Here is a 21,856-nt window from a genome sequence, read left to right on the forward strand (position 1 = left end):
CAAAACATCATATGGGCAATAAAATATTTGCAATTGAATAAAAATAAATATTACATGTCTGGAATGGACAAAAGAGTGGAGTTTTTTGTTTTTGTTTTTTTTAACCTTTACGTAGACAACTTTGAACACACGGAAGTGTAATGGGACCTGCTGGTTCTCTCTGCTCTTTGTTGCTGTGACCTAAAACTGCTCTATAAAATAAAGTCCATTTTTAAAAAATGAATAAAATAAACAGGTAATGGAACAGATTTGGCCCATGGCCACAGTTGTTGACCCTTGGTTTAAATTTTTAATACCCCACAGAGGATAGAGGAACATGCTAAACTTCACCAGAGGAAAATGCAGACAGTGGGAAACTCCACAGAACAATCTTGTTTCCTCAAAAATGAATAGGAAGAAAAATAGACAGATGGAGGGGGGAACCATTAGATTGAAAGAGACCTAAGAGGCATATCAATCAGTTGCAAAGTGTGGATATCTCATAGATCCTGACTCAAACTGAAAATAAAAAATATTTTAAATTCATGATATATATAAACGATTGAAATTTGAACACTGATTTGATATTTAATGATATTCAGGAATTAGCGTTATTTTGTCAGGTATGGTAATGATATTGTGGTTATATATTTTAAAAGTTTGCATCATTTGAGGTAGGATGAACTTACATGATGTGTAGGTTTTGCTTCAAAATATTATGGGCAATTTAGCTATATATTATGTGCAATTTAGCTACATATTATGAAAGAAGTGAATGGGATATAAGTTTGTCCATATATCAGTAACTTAAAGTTAGGTTATGATTCATGGTAGTTCATCACAGTTTAATGTGTTTAAAATTGTCCACATAAAAGTTAAAACAAACAAACTTCACTATACTTCCTAGCCATACTTGCTTCTCCATTGCTTTTAATTCTTATAATTTTTCCGTTTTAATGTACACTCAAGCTATACTCTTTTAAAACTAAACACATATATCTAACTAGTTACTTGTGGGATTGAATTTAGATAACATGACCAATTTTATACAAAAATGCCTTCCAAATTCTTATATCTGACCTGAATTAAAAGTGTTGTACAACTTGCAAAATCAGTCCTGTCATGCTGGTTTGCACTGTTCTTAATAGGTTGTAGCTGAGTATTCAGCATTGCTTCTAAGTGTTCTGCAATGGAACAGGTTTAGTTTTTAATTTATCAGATGTTTTATAAACTAGTTATGGATCTAGTGTATAGATCCACATGCACTAGATTCATAACTGCTGAGCTATATAGATCATTTTCTCTTTTGCTGTATAAATTATATACAACCAAATATGTCAATAATAAAGTTGACATATTTTCCATAACTGTATCTTTTTTTGTTGTTTTACTTCAAGAACCTTATTGACAAATTCAGCATGCACCTTTAATTATTTTTAAGGGGTAAGGGACTATTTAATTTTTTGAAATAAGAGAACTTCAATTTACCCATTCTTGGTTTTGATTGATTTATTGGTTCATTCATTGATTCATTTATTTAACAGGCAACAACTAGGCATCTATTAAGTACCAGCTATGGTTCTAGACATGACGTCGCTGCAGTGAACAAAACAGATAAAAAACACTATGCTCATGGAACTTACATTTTAGTTGATGTCTGACAAATATTACAAACGACTAATAAAACATGTGGTATATTATATCATAAGTGCAATGAGGAAAAGTAAAGCTGAGAATGTTGAAATTTAATAGTAGAAGAGGGGTGCAATTTTAAATAATGTGGCCAAAGAAAGATTCAGTGACTTTTGAGTAGAGACTTGAAAGATTCGAAGGAGCAAGCCATGTGGACATGTAAGAAAAACTATTCTTTTCAGGAAAAGTATAAGTCCTTAAGTTTTACTCATTTTCCTCAAATAGACTTCATTTAAACCTCTTTCTATATAGATATTTAGCATAAAAATCCTATTGACACTGTCAGATTTATTAAGTACCTTCTGTGATATAAAGCACTGGTCTACAAAGCAGCACAAGAAATGGTATCTCTTAAGGAGTTTGTATGCCAGATAGGGATATCTACTAAAAATTAATATAAGCAATTATATAAATGCTGGTGAGTGTTAGATTCTTTATTTAAAAAGAGGAAAAAAGAAAAATCCCTGAGGAGCTCACTTAACCACATATAATCATAGTAAGGAAAGAGGTGAAACTTAAGCTGGGCCTTGTAAAAATGGGTAGAATTTATATTAGCATAAACAGTTCTGTGTTCTATCTCTCTCTCTCTCTCTCCCCTCTCTCTCTCATGTATGTGTGTGTGTGCATGTGTCTATTTCCCCATGGCAGCATTTCAATTAGACTAGCTTGAACAACAGCACTGAGTAGAATGTTGGGAACAGTAAATACAATAGATAAGTTTAGATAATGTAAAGCTGAGAAATGAGGGAGGATGAAGGCCTGGGCAACTGTCTGGTTATCTATAGCTTTGCAGTCTACCCCAAACCATAGTGTTTTAAAATAACAGTTTATGTGTTGACTCGGTTCATTTGGGCAGTTCTGCCTTGGTGTTGGTCCCACTCATTAAGTTGCAGTCAGATAGTGGCTGGGACATAAAAGTTTCTCAAAATACATCTGGTGCCTGGTTGGTGATGGCTGGAATAGATGAGGATAGGTTGGTCATGTCTTCACATGGTCTTCCTAACTTGAGATTCCTCATTTAATAGTGGTCTCAGGGTGGTAGTACAACTTCTTACAGGTAGCCTATTTTCCCCAGAGCATCTTCCCAGAGACCTCGTCCAAGGCCAAAGCTTCAAGGCTTCTTGAGACCTAACTTAGGAAATAATGCGGTGTTACTTCTGCTGTATTCTCCTGGTCTGAGAAGTCAGAGGTCTACTCCAAAATAGAGAAACGGACTTTACTTCTCAATGAGTAAATGGCTGAGCACAGTGGTAGGGGTTGAGGTAGCTTGATGGCAACCACCTTGGAGACAAACTACTGTACCACTTTACATTTTTCCCTACCCCTTCACCCAAAAATGTGTATTAAAATAAATATGCAATCTAAGTATAGTTATATTTAGATTTTATTTAATTCTTAGACTAAAAAAACCCATTCATATTTACCATGGTTTGACTGTCATCAAACTTTTTTATTTTTGTGTAACTGGAATATTTCTTGATTATAATAATTTCTGCTAAAATACTAATATATACTAAAATATATATTCAAGTATACTAATTTTTTCATATATCAGAAATTGGCATTGTTTTCTCAGGAATTTCTTGAGCTTAGAATTCTAATAAGGGGATTCAATTATTTTGTCAACATGATTGTAATTTACAAAACGACCATAATTGGGATGGTACAAAACTGGAGTTTGGGGGCTTTTGGTGCTATAGCTGTAGGGGTGCTATACTTAACATCTTTCTGAGGCTGTGGAACTCTTTCTGCATTTTTGTTTCCTGGTAGAATTTGGAGGTGGGGGTGACAGATTAGATATGTTTAAGAAGTCTAAAGTCTATATTTGGAAACCCTAAAGTTCTTAAAAGTGCCACGTTTACTCTTCTTTTTTTTTTGAAATTGACAAAATAAGAAATTATTCAGAAAAAAGTTCATAAACTTTGGATTGAATCTATACACACGTAACAGGATACGCAATGTAGTTTTCATATTGTCCCTGAATTGTAGCTGAAAACAAAAGACATTGAACCTACCTTCTTCTAAGAGCAGAGAAACAGCCAGTAATAGGAGTAACCCCCAGGTACCCCCATCTTTAGCCCACTGAAAAGTGCCAAAGAAGAAAATAGGCCCCTCCCTGCCCATCTCCTTTTAGGAAGCTGAAATCTTTAAGCAAAGATACCTGTTAACCTACTTCTAGTTACTCTAGGAGATACAAAACCAAACAATTGGGGAGAGATGCTAGAATATGCATGTTGCAGGTGGTGGTAGGGACTGTCAGTTGGAGATGGGGCCAAAACCTTCTTGCTTAAGTTTGCAAATTCAAAGAATTACAATAGTTGCAGCCTGCACATGCCTGCACACCTGAGAGTTGGCCATGATGAGACAAAATTAATGCCTCTAATCTTGTTGTAAGTGGTGCCTCCTGAGAGCTTCCTTAACAGAGCATCCTGGATTTACATAAGTGGCCAGTGAGGAAGACGACTACTGCAGGCTTTCCTGGTTATGGCTTTCCCCCTCTCCCTATTTTTTTGTCCATCACAAGAGGAGAAGGTACAAAGGAAACACAGAGAGGTAAAAGTGCACGAAGGGTGTGCCTGGTGCCCAGCTCTCACTTCCTAAGGCTGAACTACCAAAGGGAGGAAAACTTTTAGACACAAGATTCAAGTTTTAAAACAAAGTGAAGTGAGTCTTATAAATGGAAATAAGACTGGTTGAAAAAGTGATAGTGATTGAAACATTAAGACATGAAGCCAAGATGTTAACAAATGTTTCCCAGTGTGAAAGGGGGCTTGAAAGAACAAAGATAAGTTAGATATTACAAAAATGAAATTGTTTGATTTCCTATATATAACATATATGTATATAGACAGCATATAACATATAACATATAATGTTATATATACAGACACACATATATAGGAAGTACCAAAAATAGAGTCACAGAATTTATGAGTGGTCACCATGAGATTTACAAAAAGCGAGAACTTCAAGCTAGGAAATCAAGAGACGTTTCATTGAGGAGGTGACTTGTAGAATGAGCTTTGAGAAACGGGCGGGCATTTGGGCAATGTCTAGTTGGATACAGGAATTCACAGGAAGGGAAGAGCTTGTGCAAAGGGGGCAAAAATGGAACATAATTGTGGCACGGAAGTACTGAACTGACCTAGAGGACCACTTTGTAGTCCAGGTTGGCAGAGACATTAGGCTGTGTGATGGAGATGATACGGATGGATGGGCAGTTTACATCAAATAGTGGTGGTGACTGAGGTCAGTGGCGCTAGTAGTCAATTATCGCTTGCTGAACGAATGAATAAAATGGAGTGATGGCCAGACCAGGTGGTGGAGCCTTCCTTTTTTGTACTAAGCAATGGACAGCTAGTGAGGATTCTCTTTAGAAGAGAATCGCATAGGCTGAATATGTTTCAGGAACATTACTAAGAATCCTCTCATTTCTACTCTTGGAAGAATTAGCCTAGCTAGAAGGTTTGACCAAAGAACAGTAGCAGGACCTCTCTAAGGGACACACTCCAACCTCTGCAGACACTTCTTTTAGGGGACCCTGGTTGACCCCAGCATCGACACTTGCTGAGGACTCCTTTCTACCCCTAGATTCTTTCTGGCATTTCCAATCCACTTGGGCCACTCTTACTCCTTAGAATCCATTTCTGGCAGGGCCGTGAGAGTAGACAGACAGTACAGGACGCCCAGGACCGGAGGGACGCTGGGTCCCTGCAATCACCCATTCCTACCATGACGACATGAGCCTTGCTGGATCGCGCTCCCAAGCGTCAGTGGCGTCTGCTCCGAGCCCTCCATACTACAAGGGGGCGCACTCGGTCACCGGCCCACCTAGTTCCCTGGCGCGCGCTCTCCTTTGCCGCGCCGTGCTGGGCCACATCCTCGAACCCAGAAGCCACGTCAGAGTTCCACGACGACCAATCAGAACTGCCTATGTACTGACGGAGGTGGGGCTGCCGAGACAGGAGGAAGATGGCGGCGGGGGCGAGGTGAGGTGTTGGCAGTAGAAAGGGGGCCGGGCGCGGGGGGCGAGGGAACGCGGAGAGATGGCCCGCGCCGGCCGCAGGGGTAGGTAAGAAGTCGTCGCGCCGCGGGTGTGGGAGGGTAGGACACCTGGGCGCAACGGGAGTATGACGGGGCTGTACGAGCTGGTGTGGCGGGTGCTGCACGCTCTGCTGTGCCTGCACCGCACGCTCACCTACTGGCTCCGCGTTCGGTTCGGCACCTGGAACTGGATTTGGCGGCGCTGCTGTCGCGCCGCCTCCGCCGCGGTCCTAGCGCCACTCGGCTTCACGCTCCGCAAGCCCCCGGCTGTAGGCAGGAACCGCCGTCCTTACCGGCACCCGCGAGGGGGGCCGGGCGCGGCCGCTCCCCATCCCCGGCTGCGCTGGCGCGCGGACGGCCGTTCCCTGCAGAAGCTACCTGTACACATGGGCCTGGTGATCACTGAGGAGGAGCAGGAGACCAGCTACTCGGACATCGCAAGCCTCGTGGTGTGGTGTATGGCCGTGGGCATCTCCTACATTAGCGTCTATGATCACCAAGGTGAGGCCCGGCGCGGGTAGGGGGACCGGGGCCTCTCTGACCGCGGGGACCTTACATCGGTTCCTAGAGCTCACCGCTGATCGCAGCTCTTCCCGCTCCACGAGTTTCCCGTTTCGCAGCCCTTAAGTGCAAATTACAGTGTTAGAGCTTTCCAAGGAGGGAAATAAGTTTTATTGAACACCTGCTAAGTCCCTGAATTCCATTCAGTCGCTTTCTGTACATTTAAGAAATATTTATTATTCTTAATAATGCCCCAGTAAGGTAAATGGTATTTGTATTCCTTTGTTTCACAAGTGAGGGAGCTGAGGATCAATAGCATTCACTGATTTTGTCCAAAGTCACAAAGGTAATAGGGAGATTGAAATTTTAGCCATCTGTGTTTTTCTACATATTTGCCCCTTTATTACTGCAGTGTTTTTTCAGAGAGGTTCAAGGCACTGATATTATGTCACATTCAGTCTGTGGAGGTTTTATGCTTAAACTGAGTGGTGGGGCCAGGTGGCATTTGAACTGGGCTTATGGTAAGTATGAGAGACTGAACTGGCAGAAATGAAAACAGTCATCTTATGTCTTGAGAGGTTTGAGATGGATCCCTGATTCTCAATGGCCAACACAGTACTTGACATGATAATGGTCCTCTCATAGTTTTGACTGAGGGAATGTTCACCATAGGAAATTTTTGTAAACACTGATCAGGGCGCTACAAACCTAAAGCACTGTACTAGGCATTATCCTTGGAATCTTACATTTAATTCCATGGACCCTCAGGCTTACAGGGATTCGATACATACTCACATAAGTGATGTGGTCAATAACAAGAAATGCTGAGAGTAAGGAACCACTCTGAGGAGGAAGAGAGAAATCCTGAATGGAGGAACTTGAGAAGTTTAGGCAGAGAGATGGAATTTAAGCAGAACATGGAATTTATATGAGAAAGATATGGTTAAGGAATGCTCTAAATGTCAGGTTTGAGTTTCAGTCAGATCCTGAAAGCAGTGGAATTTCCTTAGAGATAATGATGTGGTGAAAAGAATGATTTGAGAGCCTCAGTATGAAGGACAGAAACGAATATTTTATTCTCTGTTCAAAAAGTTAAATTACTGGTTTGCTCCACAGAAACTACAACTTGATTTTTAATCTTAAGTCTTTGTCAGATGGGTAGGTTTAAGTGTGGGATTTTGTCGGAAAGGGTACTAACTCTAACAAGGTGTTAGAGTAATCTTTGATGACCAGGTAGCCTGTCAACATCAAACAATGATTTTTCCAGTAAGGTAAAGTTTAATGTACTCAGCAGCGGACACTTCATGGAACTTGCCAGAGAGTGTGGTAAAGGAATAGAAATCATGAGACTGTTATGAGGCAATGTAATCTTTGCTTAAAATAATGCAACAGATAGATATATTGTCTCAGGAACAAAAGAAGTGAAGCAGAAATGGAAATTAGTTAAAGCCTTTAAGCAATGACTTGCAAGTGAGTCACTGATATGTAGGTGACTTTTTTAAAGCAAGGTCCTCCACCTTCTAAGAGGGAAGGAAAATGTGTAGCTAAGTAGTTTAACTTGATGACTGTGCCTGCTAACAGATGATAATATAGCTACACTTCCTTGTTCCGGCAATTCCTGTTAGTGAATTGCTGATGAGATTTAGAAACATCTCGTGTTATATTCTGTAAAAGAAAAATGATTGGTAATGAAAAGGGAGAAGTCAAGCTGACCAAGTACTGACTGAAAACCGAAAGGAGCTTTAAAGGAGCATTTTCAGTGAATGGATTTAGATAGAGCTCGTGGTATCCTACTACAAAAACAATTTTAATTACTTCTTAAGAGATAAAGAGTAATTTCATTGTCTAAAATAAGATACTTTACATTTACCCATTCTTGATTTTGATTGATTGAATCATTCATTCATTTACCAGATGACAGTTGAGTATCTATTAAGTACCAGGTACTGTTCCTGACATGAGAGTACACCAGGAACAAAAAAAGATAAAAATCCCTGTGTTCATGGAACTTAAACTTTGGTGCAAGTCTGACAAATATTATCAATGAGTAAAATATATAGTATATTAGATTATAAGTGTAATGAGGAAAAATAAAGCAGGGAAGTGGGATAGAATGTTGAATGCCCATGGTAGAGGAGGGGTGCAGTTTTAAACAGTGAGTGGCCTTGGAAAGCCTCAGTGACTTTTGAGTATAGAGACCTGAAAGATGTGAAGGAGCAAGTGTAGACGTGTGAGAAAAACTATCTTTTTTCAGGGGAGGTATAGATCCTTAAGCTTTACTCAGTTTTCGCCAACAAACTTTTATTTAAGCTATTTCTATATAGATGTTTAACTTATGAAAAAATTCTATCGTCATACTCATAAATGCCAGATTTATTGAGTACCTTCTGTGCTCTAAAGCACTGGGAAACAAAGAAGTACAAGAAATGGTGTTTCTTGAGGAGTTTATACTCAAATTAGAAAAATTACTAGAAATTAATACAAGCAACTATATAAATGCTAGTGAGTGGCACTTTTTAAAATGAGTGTTCATTCTAATTATAATTTGATCTGGATTATATTTGCTATAAAAAAATCCATTGATATTTACCCTGGTTTGACACTGTCAGCAAACTAATCCTTTTATTTTTATCTCCCTGCAATACTACTTGAATATAATAATTTCTGCCAGTATGTCTTTCATCTATCAAAAATTAGAGGTGTTTCTCAGGAATTTCTTGAGCTCAATTCTAGTAAGAAGACTTGGCTATTTTTTTTCCTACATGATTATATTTCAAGAAATGACTGTAACTGGAATGGTACAAAAATTGGAGTTTGGGGCTTTTTGTGCCATAGCCAGATGGGTGCTATGCTTGCTTAGGTCATACTTGAAGGATGCCTGGATCCAAGTTATCTGGATATGTGTGATTGTCTTCAGTGATGGAATCTGTTCCATTAGTATTTTTAAAATGTGGTCTCTCAACCATCCTGTGAATGAGTCTGCAGGTACTTATAAGAAATACAGGTTCAACACAGTTATCAATCTGACTGCTTAGGGAATGGGAACTTATTATCTCTCTATTTTTATCAAACAATTTATACACTGTTACACTGAAGTTTGACCCTAAAACAAATCAAAGCATACTTTGCTGCTTACTTTAAATCAAATTATTCATCCTTCATGCTTCTTTTCGTTAGTAAGGATAACCTGGGTGTCTTAATATTACTTACTATGAATTTGAGTGATCCAGAATACAGCTTGCCTTCTGTGTGAGAATTCAGTAAAAGACAAAAGGAATCTATTTTGTATTTCTTTTTAGTGTTGCGTCCATAGTTGTAAATCTGCACTAGGTGTCTTATGAAATGATTTTGGGTACAGATTTCTCACACTTGCAAGTAAAAGGTCTGCCTGGTATACTGCCGACCTTCCCAACCTATTTCTTAATATTTTAGAGACCTTTTGCTGCATTTATAAATAGGTTACTTGATGTTCCCTCCTCCTGAAGTGTCCTCTTCTCCTTTTCCTGACAAATGCCTATCTTTCTGTCAAAAGGCCATCACTCATCCTCGAAGGCCATCCCTCATCCTCGAAGGCCATCCTGTCACCTCTTAGGTAGTCTCTCTTTATTATTTCTTCCCTAATGTTGCTTTATCCTTGAATCTCTTTAAAACTTTGTACATCTCTAAAAGTACTTTTGTTCTCTATTTTGTAAAGTATTAGTCATATGTATGTCCACCTGAATTTTCTTCCTAGAGTGTAAGCTCCACAATCTATCCTCATTTTTATTCTGCAGAGTATCACTTGGTGTTATGCATCTAATGGCTCGTCAGAATATATTCCTTGAATTGAAAGGAAGGCTGCATTTTCTGTAGATGAGAATAATAAACTTATTTGGAATTTCTCAACACAAATACTACCCCAAAGCCTCAAAATAATGGAGAAAAATGAACATAGTTTTTACCTTGTTTAGTTATTTGGCACATTGACACATGTTATTGGCAAATATTTTGAAATACAGAGTTGTTGGAAGTGTTGAAAGTCCAAATATAAATGGGATTACATTTTAATATACCAAACAATGCAAACTAGTGTACCTGGTTTCCTTTATGTGGCGACTCATGTAAAGGAGCATTCTTTCCCTAATCTTCACTTTTAAAACAGAATTTCACATTTATTTTAGCATTCTGGAATATCTCTTCTCCTTTTTCTGCCAAAGCTAGCTCCCAGTCAGGAGGCTATCATCAATCTTTGTATATGTGTTCTGAACAGCACCCCCTGGTTAACCTCTCTTGACTGTTCCACCCCCCAGTTTTGTTCTGTGTTTAGAAAGTTCTTTCTTGCTTTTGTTAACTTTTGAAATGACCTTATTCTCTGAGTACCCTTCTGTTTAACCATACTACTGGATCAATATGTGAAAATAAACTTTTACTTAATAGTTATAATTACTCGACCTCTTACTATGTACCAGATACTATGCAAAGAAGTACATTAAATCCTTAGCAGTTTTACACATTAGAAACTGAGACTTAAAAAGCAAGTACCTATATTTAGCAAGGAGCAGGTCTAGAATTTGAACCAGATTTTATTCCAAAGCTTTTGTACTTATAGCCATTATGCGATACTGACTTCCACTGGTAAGAGAATGTGACCCCAATGCAGTCACTTTTAGTACTATTCCTGATTATGTAGGGTCATCTTAGAGCCTTGGTAAAGTGGTAGTTATCTACAAATGATAGAAATGGTTTGTAAAAGATATTTAAAGGCAAATAGAATTTTCTTCATATCACTAGTATAAATGTTTATCCTGTGAGTCATAGAACACATTGTCCTTTTTTAATTAGATAAATTTAACTTTATGGGGCTCCTGCTCTGTATTGATCTATTTATTTGTCAGGTGAGCGGTCCGTGAAGATATTTTAATTTTTTAAATGTGCAACCAGAGAAAGCCCATGAGGCTTGTTTATTTTACACATCTCTTTTGCTGAAGAGCTGGGACTTAAAACCCAGCACTCATTCCATTATACAGTGCCACCATTACCCATATCTGTTCCCTTGCTACAACATGCTAGTTCCAGTGTAATTGTTTTCTGTGAGGTATCCTGGGGCTCTCTCTTGAGGCAAAGCTGTTTAGTCACTTATAAGATTTATTTTGTTATGACTACTTCATTCACATAAAATTTTAATGGCAAGTTTTTTTCATTTTAAATAATTACTCCGTAAGTATATGTTTTCCTCTCTGAAGTTTGCCTCCTCTAAGGTTATAATTTGATTGTTAGAGAATTAAATGAGAGTTACCACTAGGTAACTTACATAGATGTCTATTTTGAAAAGAAAAAAGGCAGGCTACTTTAATGACTTCATTTATTTATGAAGAGATATCAGTTTAATTTCATAGCTGGAGAGATGCTTTATAACTGAAAGATATTATTTCAATGTTCATCTCACTTCTCTTCTCCCCTTGCTTCCCTTGTCCTTATACATACGTGCTGTTAGATTTTTTTTTTTAATTTGTTTTTGTAGAAGGAAGGTTTAACCACAGTAAAAATTCTGATTTCAGATTTAGAAGAAGATATATTAAACTTGTATTTTAAAAGGCTTGTTTTATAGAATTGATTATTCATTTCACATAAATTTTAAAGGAAGCAGTATTTAAGGGATAAAATAAGATTTTTCTGACTGAATATTTGTCTAAGTAAACTCCTTGTTACTTGGTTTTCTAAGTTGAAAAAATATATGTATGTCATGGCTTTATGACCCAGTTAATGTGTATATGCTTGAGTGTATGGGTAGACTAAATATTGAAACCTATAAGTAATTCTAAAATGTCATTTTAACTAATATAGTAGAGATTTTTAAAGACTCCAAAAAGGTACCTGAATACAATATATAATCTAATAGATAGGTAGGGCATACTTAATTCCACTCTCTCTGAAATATGTTCTCTCCAGGCTTCTGTGACATTGCATATGGTTGGATATGTACTGCCTTCCTGTCTCACTGCCTGTTTATTCCGAGCCTTATGTCTGGCTTCTCCTTGTTTGTTCCACTTGTAAATGTTGGGATGTCCTCCAGTTTTGTGATGTATGTATGCTCTAGTCTTTCTGTTCACTTTGTCTCCTAAATCAGGGGTTCACAAACTTTTTCTTAAAGGGCCAGCTAGTAAATATTTTAGGTTTAGTGGGCTAAACTACTCAACTCTGGTGATGTACCCAGAAAGCAGCCATGTGGCTCTGTTCCAGTAGCAATAGTTTGCTGACCTCTGCCTCACTCTGTTTTCCTATCTCCGAAAATACTACTACCTTCCAACCAATTGCTCAAGCTAAAAACCTAAATGTCATATGTCTTTTCCTACATCATGTTCCACCTGCAGTCTGTCAGCAGGCCTCCTTGGTCTTACTGCTAGAATATATACCAAATTTCCCACTTATTTTGATTCTCTGTTGCAGCCACCCAAGATTGAGTTGTCATTATCTTTTGCCTGATTATTGCTGTAGCCTCCTAATTGGTCTTTATTTCTAATCTGACCTCTATACAGTAGTCCCCCCTTATCGTGGGGATACGTTCCAGCACCCTCAGTGGATGCCTGAAACTGCAGATAGTAGTGAACCTTATACTATATTTTTCCCTATACATACAGTCATGTGTCACTTAACAGGGACATGTTATGAGAAATAGTTTGTTAGGTGATTTCATCGTTGTATGAACATCGTAGAGTGCACTTACACAAACCTAGTTGGTATAGCCTACTATACAGCTAGGCTCTATGATACAGCCTGTTGCTCCTAGGCTATAAACCTGTACAGCATATTACTGTGTTGAATACTGTAGGTATTTGTAACATGATAGAAAGTATTTGTTTATGTAAACATAAAAAAAGAACAGTAAAAAAAAATACAGTATAAAAGTGAAAGTGTATGCATGTGTGTGTGTGCTCACACATGTACACATGCCTTGGAGGCAAGGGGAGGACTGTAGAGGGCGGCTCCCTAGGAGGGAGAGTAGATATCAGGAAGAAGCAGAGAGGAACTGAGAGAGAGAAGAAGAAGAAGGGGAGAGAAAGAGAACAGAAATGAAAGAGACCCAGAGATAAAGCTTGAGAGAAATACTGAGAGAGAGAGAGAGAGAGAGAGGCAAGGGGAAGAGAGAAAGAGGGATGGAGGAGGGAAGGAGAGTGTGTGGCAGGCAGGCAGACACTGGAGCAACAGAGCATGGAAGGGAGAGAGGAACTGGACTGGGAGGAAAGAGGGAGAAATGGAGGGAAGGAAAGTGAGTTTGTGTTCAGGAGTGTGTGCATGTGTATCTGTGAAGGGGTGGGCAGGGCAGTCTCCCTGGCTTCCCCAACTGGCAACTCCTGGTGTCTAGGAGTTGGTGGGAGGAGGGTGGACAGCATCCTGAGCCTCCTTCTTTATTTAAACTACCCAGAGCTAGCTAAATTCAACATCTTAGATCCAGTTTTTCTTTCAACATCACAAACTTTTTACTTATAATCAATTTTAATCTTATGGGACCACCATCATGTATGCAGTGTGTCATTGAATTGTTATTTAGTACATGATTGTACATACCTACAATAAAGTTTAATTTATAAATTAGGCACAGTAAGAGACTAATAACAACCAAAAATAGAATAATAATGCACTCTGATAAAAGTTATATGAATGCGGTCACTCTGATAACCTAACCTATCTGATACCCCCAATGACTGCTAGGTGATTGACGGGCGGGGAGCGTACACATTGTGCCTGTGCTGGGCAAAGGGATGATTCATGTCCTGGGTGGGATGGAGTGGATGGTATGATATGTCAGCTTGATACTCAGAAAGGTGGCAATTTAAAATTTATGAATTATTTCTGGAATTTTCCATTGATTATTCAGAATATAGTTGGCCATGGATAACTGAAACCACAGAAAGCAAAACTGTGGGTAAGGGAGACTACTGTATAATCTATTCTTAACCCACCAGCAAAGCAATCTTTTTCGATAACATTCAAACTGTGAATAAAACCTTCCAATGGCTTTTTATTGTACTTGAGCTCATTACCAAAGACCACAGACCCATTCATGTTAAGACCGTTACCTGCATCTCTGGCCTCATATAGTTCCCTTCTTTCTATTTAAATTCTATGTTTACCACTTATACTGGCTTTTTCGTTTCCTTGAACGTGGTGATTAACCTAAATGCTGAGGGAATATGCAGTACCTGTAATGGCAATGATTTCAGCTGGGGAGGTACTGATTTTTATATTTGAAGAGGTAAACAAAATCTGCAAAGACCTTTTTGTTAAATAATGCAGTTGTTAACATGAACATGAGATTAGCCCTAAGTGAGCACACACACACATGCACACATGTTTTACAAGAGAAAAAAGCAGGATACAAAATTACATGATCACATATGCCAGGATTATACGTGCATGTGGACAAAGACTAGAAATAGTTGTGTCATGATGGGAAGGTGGTTGGATGATTAGGGAGTATTTCTTTATTGTCTAAACTTTGAATATCTTATGTAGTTTTTATTACTAGAATTTCAAAGAGGTATTTCTTAGAATATAAAAATCTACATTTGGCCCTCAAAAGTGCGTAGCTAGTGTTTGTCAAGAAATACCAAAAACGATGTAGTCTTTCTGAGGTCCAGCTTCCCTAGCATAATGTTTTATTCTTTCATAGAAATTTTAGATGTGTGTGTTTGTGTTTTAAAATTTTTAGCTCTTTCATATATCTTTTCTATGTATATCTCCACATAGTTTATGCTTGGGAAATTGAGACTGTATGAGATATAGTTGTAGAGCAACAAAACAATGTAGAATTCTTTAAGTCATTATTGCAAAAAAATTACTTTATATTCCCAAATCATTCTTAAAGAATTTAACTATCTGTTAGCCTTGAGAAACCTTCTACAAAAGCTTTTCAAAAACGAACTGCAGTCCTGGTTTTTTCAAAAGATACTGTTCATTTGTAAAAAGGTCAGTTTTATTTATTTTATGGAGTTTAACTTTTTTGAGAGAAGTAAAAATTTAATAGTATCATGGATTTATTATTGCTTATCAGCGCGTTAGAAATAGTTCTGAGCTGAATTATTTGAAGCCAGGAGACCTGGTTTTCAGTTCAGTCTTAGTCTCTTGACCAAGGACAACTGCTTAACCTTTCGGGGTCTTATTTCCTCATCTGTTAAAGGATGGATAAAATAATTCTAATAGCTCATTACTATATAATTCTGTAAAATACAGTTTTCTCAAAAGTTTGAGTACTTGCACGTTTTTCTCTTAGATCAGTTATTCCTGAGTGTAGTCTCGAAATGCCTTTTACATAAAAGGACTTTTGTGACAGATTCTTTACTTTTATTATTTCATTTTGGCTTTAGTTGAGCTTCTATGAAGGCAAAAAAGATGAATTATGATATGAGAAAAAGAATCTCCACATAAACAGTGATATTGCTAGAGGATTTGCCTATTCAGTCAAAGTCACACTTATATTTTGTTGCCTTTCTTGTGTATGATGAGAAGTGTTTATGTGTAGACTTTGAGTCCTGAAGAAAATTGTAAGTTGATAATGTTGCTTATAGGTAAGTGAGATAAGTATCATTGAGTATAATCAGATTTTAGGATGGGGGTCAGGCTATGGGATAATCAGAATCATCTTGCTGATAATCTGTCTTATCTACACATTTAGCATATCTCAGAAACTATACTTTTTAAAATTCATCTCTTCATCCAAATCAGCCAAGGCAAAGGTCTGTTTAAAATAACTTTATGAAAGTCTTCTTTTAAAAGATACTTGTAACTATACCTCTGTGTAATCTTTCTTTTTAACAATTTCTGCCTGTGTGCAATAAGGAACTGTCTACTTTTATTGTGAGAGGTCCCTGAAAACTTTTTAAAAATTCCATTTGGTGACATGTCCATTTAGTTTTTGTTGTTGTTAGGTAACATTTTGTGCACTGATAATTCAGTTTAATAAATAAACATTGAACTCCTGCCAAATGGAAGGTGCCTTAGGGGAAAAGAGATGACTAAGACACAAGTTCACAACTAAGAATACAGTTTAGTAGGGGGTTAAGCTATAACTATTATAAAAAGAATATTGGTTTATTAAGGAGTTTGAACAAAATGTATTTGGAGGGGGTGAAGGTCAGTCAGAGAAATGGGGCACATCTGGCTGAGCGATTGAGGATAAGTAAAATTTCAGCTGACCTGTGAAGAATTAGGAGAATTCACAGGTATGGGGCTGGGTAGGTAACATACCAAAGGATGGAGACTAGAATCACTGTGTTTTTGGAGGGGTATAAGACAATTAAATTTGCTGTGGTTAGAGTACTATAGAGAAATAGATTCATTTATTTCATAAATGTAAATTATTTCCACCCACCAGTATGGAAGCCTGGCTGGAATGTTAATGCTGATCTGAGCAGCTTGTTCTTAATACGTTAAGCATTTGGGAGTCATTGAAGATATTAAAGTTGGACTGTTCCAGGATTGAAGATGTACCCAAAGAAAATTAATCTTGTAGTCAGTCTAATGAGAAGGGGCAGGAAAGACCCATTAGAAAGTGGTTGTGATATTATAAAGAAGACTGTTGCTTTGAAACAGTAGGGACAATGGACAAAAGGAAATGAGTACAGGAAACATTGCTGTAGAAGAGCATATGGGTTCAGCATATTAACAGGGCACAGGTGGGTGCTGGCGATAATGCTAGAGAGCAGAGAAAATGGCCGAGTGACTGGGCCGGCAGTGATGCCTTTATTAGAAATAGAACAAGAAGAAAAGCTATGGTTTTGCTTTGTTTTTAATTATAGAAATGGCTTTCCAGCAGTTATGATTTTAAATCACCTTTGTCCCATTACCTTTATACATTTACTATTTTCATATTGCCTATTTTCTTCCAGGCCTTGTCTATAAGTACATATAAGTTTCACAGTTACAGTACTGTTGTATTTTTTTAAACTTGATGTAGTATAAGTATTTGAGACCTAGCTTGAAAAGAGAAGCTGCCAAGTTTTAGATTTGTTCATTTTCAGATGCTTATAGAATTTCTGGGTAGGGTTAGATGTTTCAGATGAACTGGAAATGTTAGGAACCAAATGCTGATCCTGTTCTTAGGTAAAATTTTAATGATCATCATGGATGTTTTGCATTAATTTTAAGTTTTTAAAGATAATGCATTATTTTTATTTATCTTAATTACTGAGTTTTTGACACCCCTTAAAGTTTGTCTCACCCATCTTACCCTTGTCCTGGTCCTGTGTGGTTTTAAAATTCCCATGAGTAACTAAGTTCAGAGAAAGAGGAGCACTTGGACAGAAGGAGAAGGCTGAGGTAGAAACTCTGAGGAATAATCCCCATTTAGAGGTAGAAGAGGAAAGGATTCAGTGCAAAGTGAGAAGAGGGCATTCTAGGAACAGATTGGGAGTTGAACCAGAAGAGGTTATTTACATAATTTTGAATGAGGATAGAATTTTGAGAAGGAAGCAGGGTGGTCATTAATGGTAATGCTTCAGAAATGCTGAGAAGGAAAAATTGAGAAGAGATAATGACCATTTTGCTGATGAAGACTGTCATCCATCGCCTTAGAGCAAGAGTTCCCGAAAAGCTTTCCCATTTTAATCCAGAGGAGAAGGTAAAAGAGTGAATTGGTGAGAATTGAGGCAAAGGTCTTGTGATGTGAATAGACAAAAGCAAGGATTCCTAGTGTTGAGTTACTATTAAAATGAATAAATCTTAGTTCATGTGACAGATAGATTTAATGTTTTATTTTTTATAAACTCACATCCTATAAATAGTGCTGTGGAGAGTTTACGTTTTTAAATTAAGAAAATCTTGAAATTCATATACCTTCCACAATTTCTCTCTTCAACATAGACCAAAGCGTGGTCTAAACTATTTGTTTTCCTTTGCTTGCGTAGTTATAAGCTTGTATCATATATTTACATGCTGTTTTTGTATCATACATGTGAATTTTATGATTGACTTGAAGTTAGTGATTATATTCTATACATCTGTTTTGCTACACAAGGATTAGTCTAAACATAGTTATTCAAATAACTCCTGATATTAATCACCTTCAAGAATTTTCTTTGGGAATTTTTTTCGTTTGCTTAATCTTGCTCAGGATATGGGTGTTATAAAATGTTCACTTTTATCTTTCCCAACTTAGAGTCTTAATGATCGCAGACTTTCATAAGGAGCCACATCCTCAGCCCTCTGCTCTTCTCCATGGATACACTTTACCTTTGGAAATCATCATTTTTTTTGTGTGTATGGTAATCACCTTACGGAGGATGACTTCCAAATGTATATCTACATTTCTATCCTCCATTTTTATGTTAACCTGCCCAGGCCCACACCTGTAAAACTCCTGATTCGTCAGGGGCCGGCTGAAATTTCACTTACCCTAAAGAGGCCTTTTCCCAGTCCTCTAGCTAGTCTCTGACCTGTCATCTCCTTTCAGCAGATGTTTATTTGTTAAGTGTCTTGTTCTGTGCCAGGCACTGTGTTAGCCCCTAGTAAGCAGAATAGGTAAGATTCCTACTCACATGGTTCTTTTTACTTTTTTCAATAAGAAGAGTTTATTGCAGGTTGGTACACTTATAGGAGGCAAAAATCTAACAATGAGAATGAACTACAGGGCCCATCAGTTTAGAAGATGAGCAGGTAAAACAAATACACTGATAATGTACAATTATTAAAAAGAGCAGGGTGGTAGAAACAAGGAAAAACTGCCTGCAGCCTTCCCCACATGGTTCTTATATGACGACCTCTTCTGAACATCCTTTTCTCATGTTTCTAATCACTTTTACAGTAAACTGTGACCTAACTGTTCTGTCATCAGCTATGTTGAACTAATCTTTTCCTTGAAACTAGTTCTCTTTATAGAATTTCCCTACTTTAAAAAAAAGGTAGCATTTTCTGTTACCCAGGATTAAAGCCATGGAGTTTTCTGTGTTCGCCTCTAGTTAAGTCATGTTTTTATTCTATCATTTTGGAATGACTCTTTTGTAGTGACACCTTTTCCATTGATTAATCAAATTATGTATGGACTACTACAGTAGTCTGCTGCCTTGCTTTCTCTGTACTCTGTACATTTCTAAAGAAATGAATTTCCACACCTTTCCACATTACTCAGAAATTATTGGTTACCCTTTGAGTAGGTGAAATGAAATAAAAGTTAGGTCTATCTTGTTGCCTTTTTTCTCAGATCCTTTGCACCAGCAGCATTTGTCTTTTGAGCAGTCAGTGTTCTTTTTAAAGCGTTTTCTCCATCTAAATATCCTTTCCATTTTCTTCTCTTTAATTTTCTGAGGTCAGCTCAGCTCGAGACTTGCTTATTTTACAAAGCCTTTTCCTACCAAAGGAGACTTTTATCTTTGAACTGCTATTACACATACACTACCAAGTTGACATTTGTATACAACATATTCAGATTCTGTGCTATGTTCTCTCTCTTAGTTAATGTTTGAACTGTTTTAAAATCGTGTCTGACTGAGAGGAACACTTGATAAAGGCCAAAAAGGCAATGGCCACTATAAGGTTGGCCTCTCTGAAAACAGCCAAAAACTTGATGTTTGTTTTTAGTTAGAGCTCTTTATATTAGTTTTATATTAAATATATGTCACTTGGTTCCTTCATCCTCCTTAATGACATGATAGTTAACTTTTCTGTGCATCGTTGGAAGATAAAAACAATTTTAAGTGGTATATTTCCATACTTTGTTGAATTTACTAAATTTTGTTCTATTTTCTACTTTTTACATAATTCATATTAGACCCTCTTATCATTAAGAAAACTAATCAAATTGAGGTAATAGTTTTGAATGCACATCATAAATCTGCAGGCAATTACAGGAGACTGGGAGTCAGGAAGATACGGACTCTAGACCACTGCTGCAGTTTATGCATTTTTGGACATTGGGTCTCAGTTTCTTACTCTGTAAATGATCTCAAATAAATGATCTCTTAAAATTTCCTTCTAGGTCTAAATTTCTATCATGTTCATATTGACACTAAATAGTTACCCCTGTTATGTTTTGTTTTGTTTTCAACTTTAGCCTGAAGCCAGGCTTGTGTTATTGGCAAAGTTTTGTTTTTAATATTTTCCTTTCAGATTCTAGGTTAGAATTAGTCATCACTACTTCATTTGGAATTTATTCAGTTCTGGGTTCATTGTTGTTTTCACAACAATCATCCACTAATTATTAAGGAGGATAAATTAACCTAGTTGAGATTTACTTGCCCTTTTTTTTAAGGTATTTTCAAAAGAAACAATTCCAGATTGATGGATGAAATTTTAAAACAACAGCAGGAACTTCTGGGCTTAGATTGTTCCAAGTACTCGACAGAATTTGCAAATAGTAATGACAAAGACGATCAAGGTAAGCATGAATATAAATTGAATATGTAACAGGGACAGATGTGTTTTGTGTTTCAAGGCAAATTCTATCACTCATTTATTCACTCCCAGATTTTGCCCTGTTAGTCTTTATTGTCACCATCTTTAATCATCAGGTTTAGACTTTTTTCATCTTGTTAAAAGATAATTTTCAGAAAAAAGATAAAATCATGACTTTCATAGATACTGAGCAATAAACAAATGTTAAAGATTTTATTCAACTCATAACCACCATGAACCAGGCAGATTTTATAGCTGGTTCAAAAGAGAATCCAAAGAACAGACACATTTCTAGATTAGAAATATTGAAATGGTTTTTATGTGGGGTTAGAGAGAATCTCTGTAGAATTTGGCATCGCTATTACTTACCTAGAAACCTATTAATTGTAAACTAGTTTTGATAGAATCATAGAATTTGATAAAGTGGGTATGTGCTGTAGATAATGTTCCATTGAACCACATATTTTTGTCTTCTATCCCATAGTACTGTTAACTGTACTATGATTGTAGATGCTGTTTTAGACTTGTAAAAATTATAATTTACCCTATAATTTAAACTTCCTATTTTCTATAGGATTTACTCACAGATACAAGGTCATTCTGAATACTTTGAAAAGAAGGCAGTATATAAATATATAAACAAATGTGACATGTGGGTCCTTTCGAGGAAGAGTAGCTTAAGTATCTTTTGATGTGGAATTTGAAGGCCTTAAAAGACTCTTGTTTACTACAACAACTGTACCTTTATTTTGCTCTGAACTTATATATCTTGAAACAGATTTTGAAATATATTTGGAAGAGAGTGTTTTTAATGTCTCATTTGTGTTTTCCTCCAGTTTTAAATTGCCAGTCGGCAGTGAAGGTCCTGTCCCCAGAAGATGGAAAAGCAGATATCGTGAGAGCTGCTCAGGAATTTTGCCAGTTAGTAGCCCAGCAGCAAAAGAAATCCACAGATTTGGATGTACATATGTTAGACAGTTTACTTAGTAAGTTTTATATATTCATTTTTAGTTTCATCCCACAAATATACAATATGAAGTAGAATATGTTTCTTTTGCTTATAAAACCTGATTTTGTTGTTGTTGTTATACTTGTCATGTTTTGAATTTTAAAGACCCCAACGTGAAAATGGTTTTGAGACAGTAAAATTTGTAGTCAACTCCTTTGCCTGAGGACTTACTGGTAAAGGCAAGGACCTAAGAGAATTTTGCGGGGGTAGTAATGAATATTCTTAAAAAGAAGACTCTTACTTGTCAGCCTTCTTCCTTCTGGGATG

General features: G+C 37.1%; 1 protein-coding gene and 1 long non-coding RNA gene across 2 annotated transcripts in view; one reads left to right on the forward strand and one right to left on the reverse strand.

Annotated features, from left to right (window-relative positions):
* Positions 1–1,410: 1,410 nt before the first annotated feature.
* LOC120609078 (uncharacterized) lies at positions 1,411–5,558 on the reverse strand. Its single transcript, XR_005654652.1, has 2 exons — positions 5,403–5,558; positions 1,411–2,803 (listed from the first exon to the last, which is right to left on the reverse strand). It is a non-coding gene; the product is annotated as an uncharacterized LOC120609078 (long non-coding RNA).
* A 71-nt stretch (positions 5,559–5,629) lies between these two features.
* NUS1 (NUS1 dehydrodolichyl diphosphate synthase subunit) overlaps positions 5,630–21,856 on the forward strand; it is a 28,096-nt gene continuing 11,869 nt past the window's right edge. The window contains exons 1-3 of the mRNA XM_039871160.1: positions 5,630–6,216; positions 20,438–20,563; positions 21,417–21,566. Coding sequence (XP_039727094.1) covers positions 5,802–6,216; positions 20,438–20,563; positions 21,417–21,566 — 691 coding nt within the window. The 5' untranslated portion in view covers positions 5,630–5,801. The remainder of the gene's footprint in view (positions 6,217–20,437; positions 20,564–21,416; positions 21,567–21,856) is intronic.

The sequence above is a fragment of the Pteropus medius genome, unplaced genomic scaffold (assembly GCF_902729225.1).
Source record: "Pteropus medius unplaced genomic scaffold, Ma_sr-lr_union100, whole genome shotgun sequence".
Taxonomy (NCBI): domain Eukaryota; kingdom Metazoa; phylum Chordata; class Mammalia; order Chiroptera; family Pteropodidae; genus Pteropus; species Pteropus medius.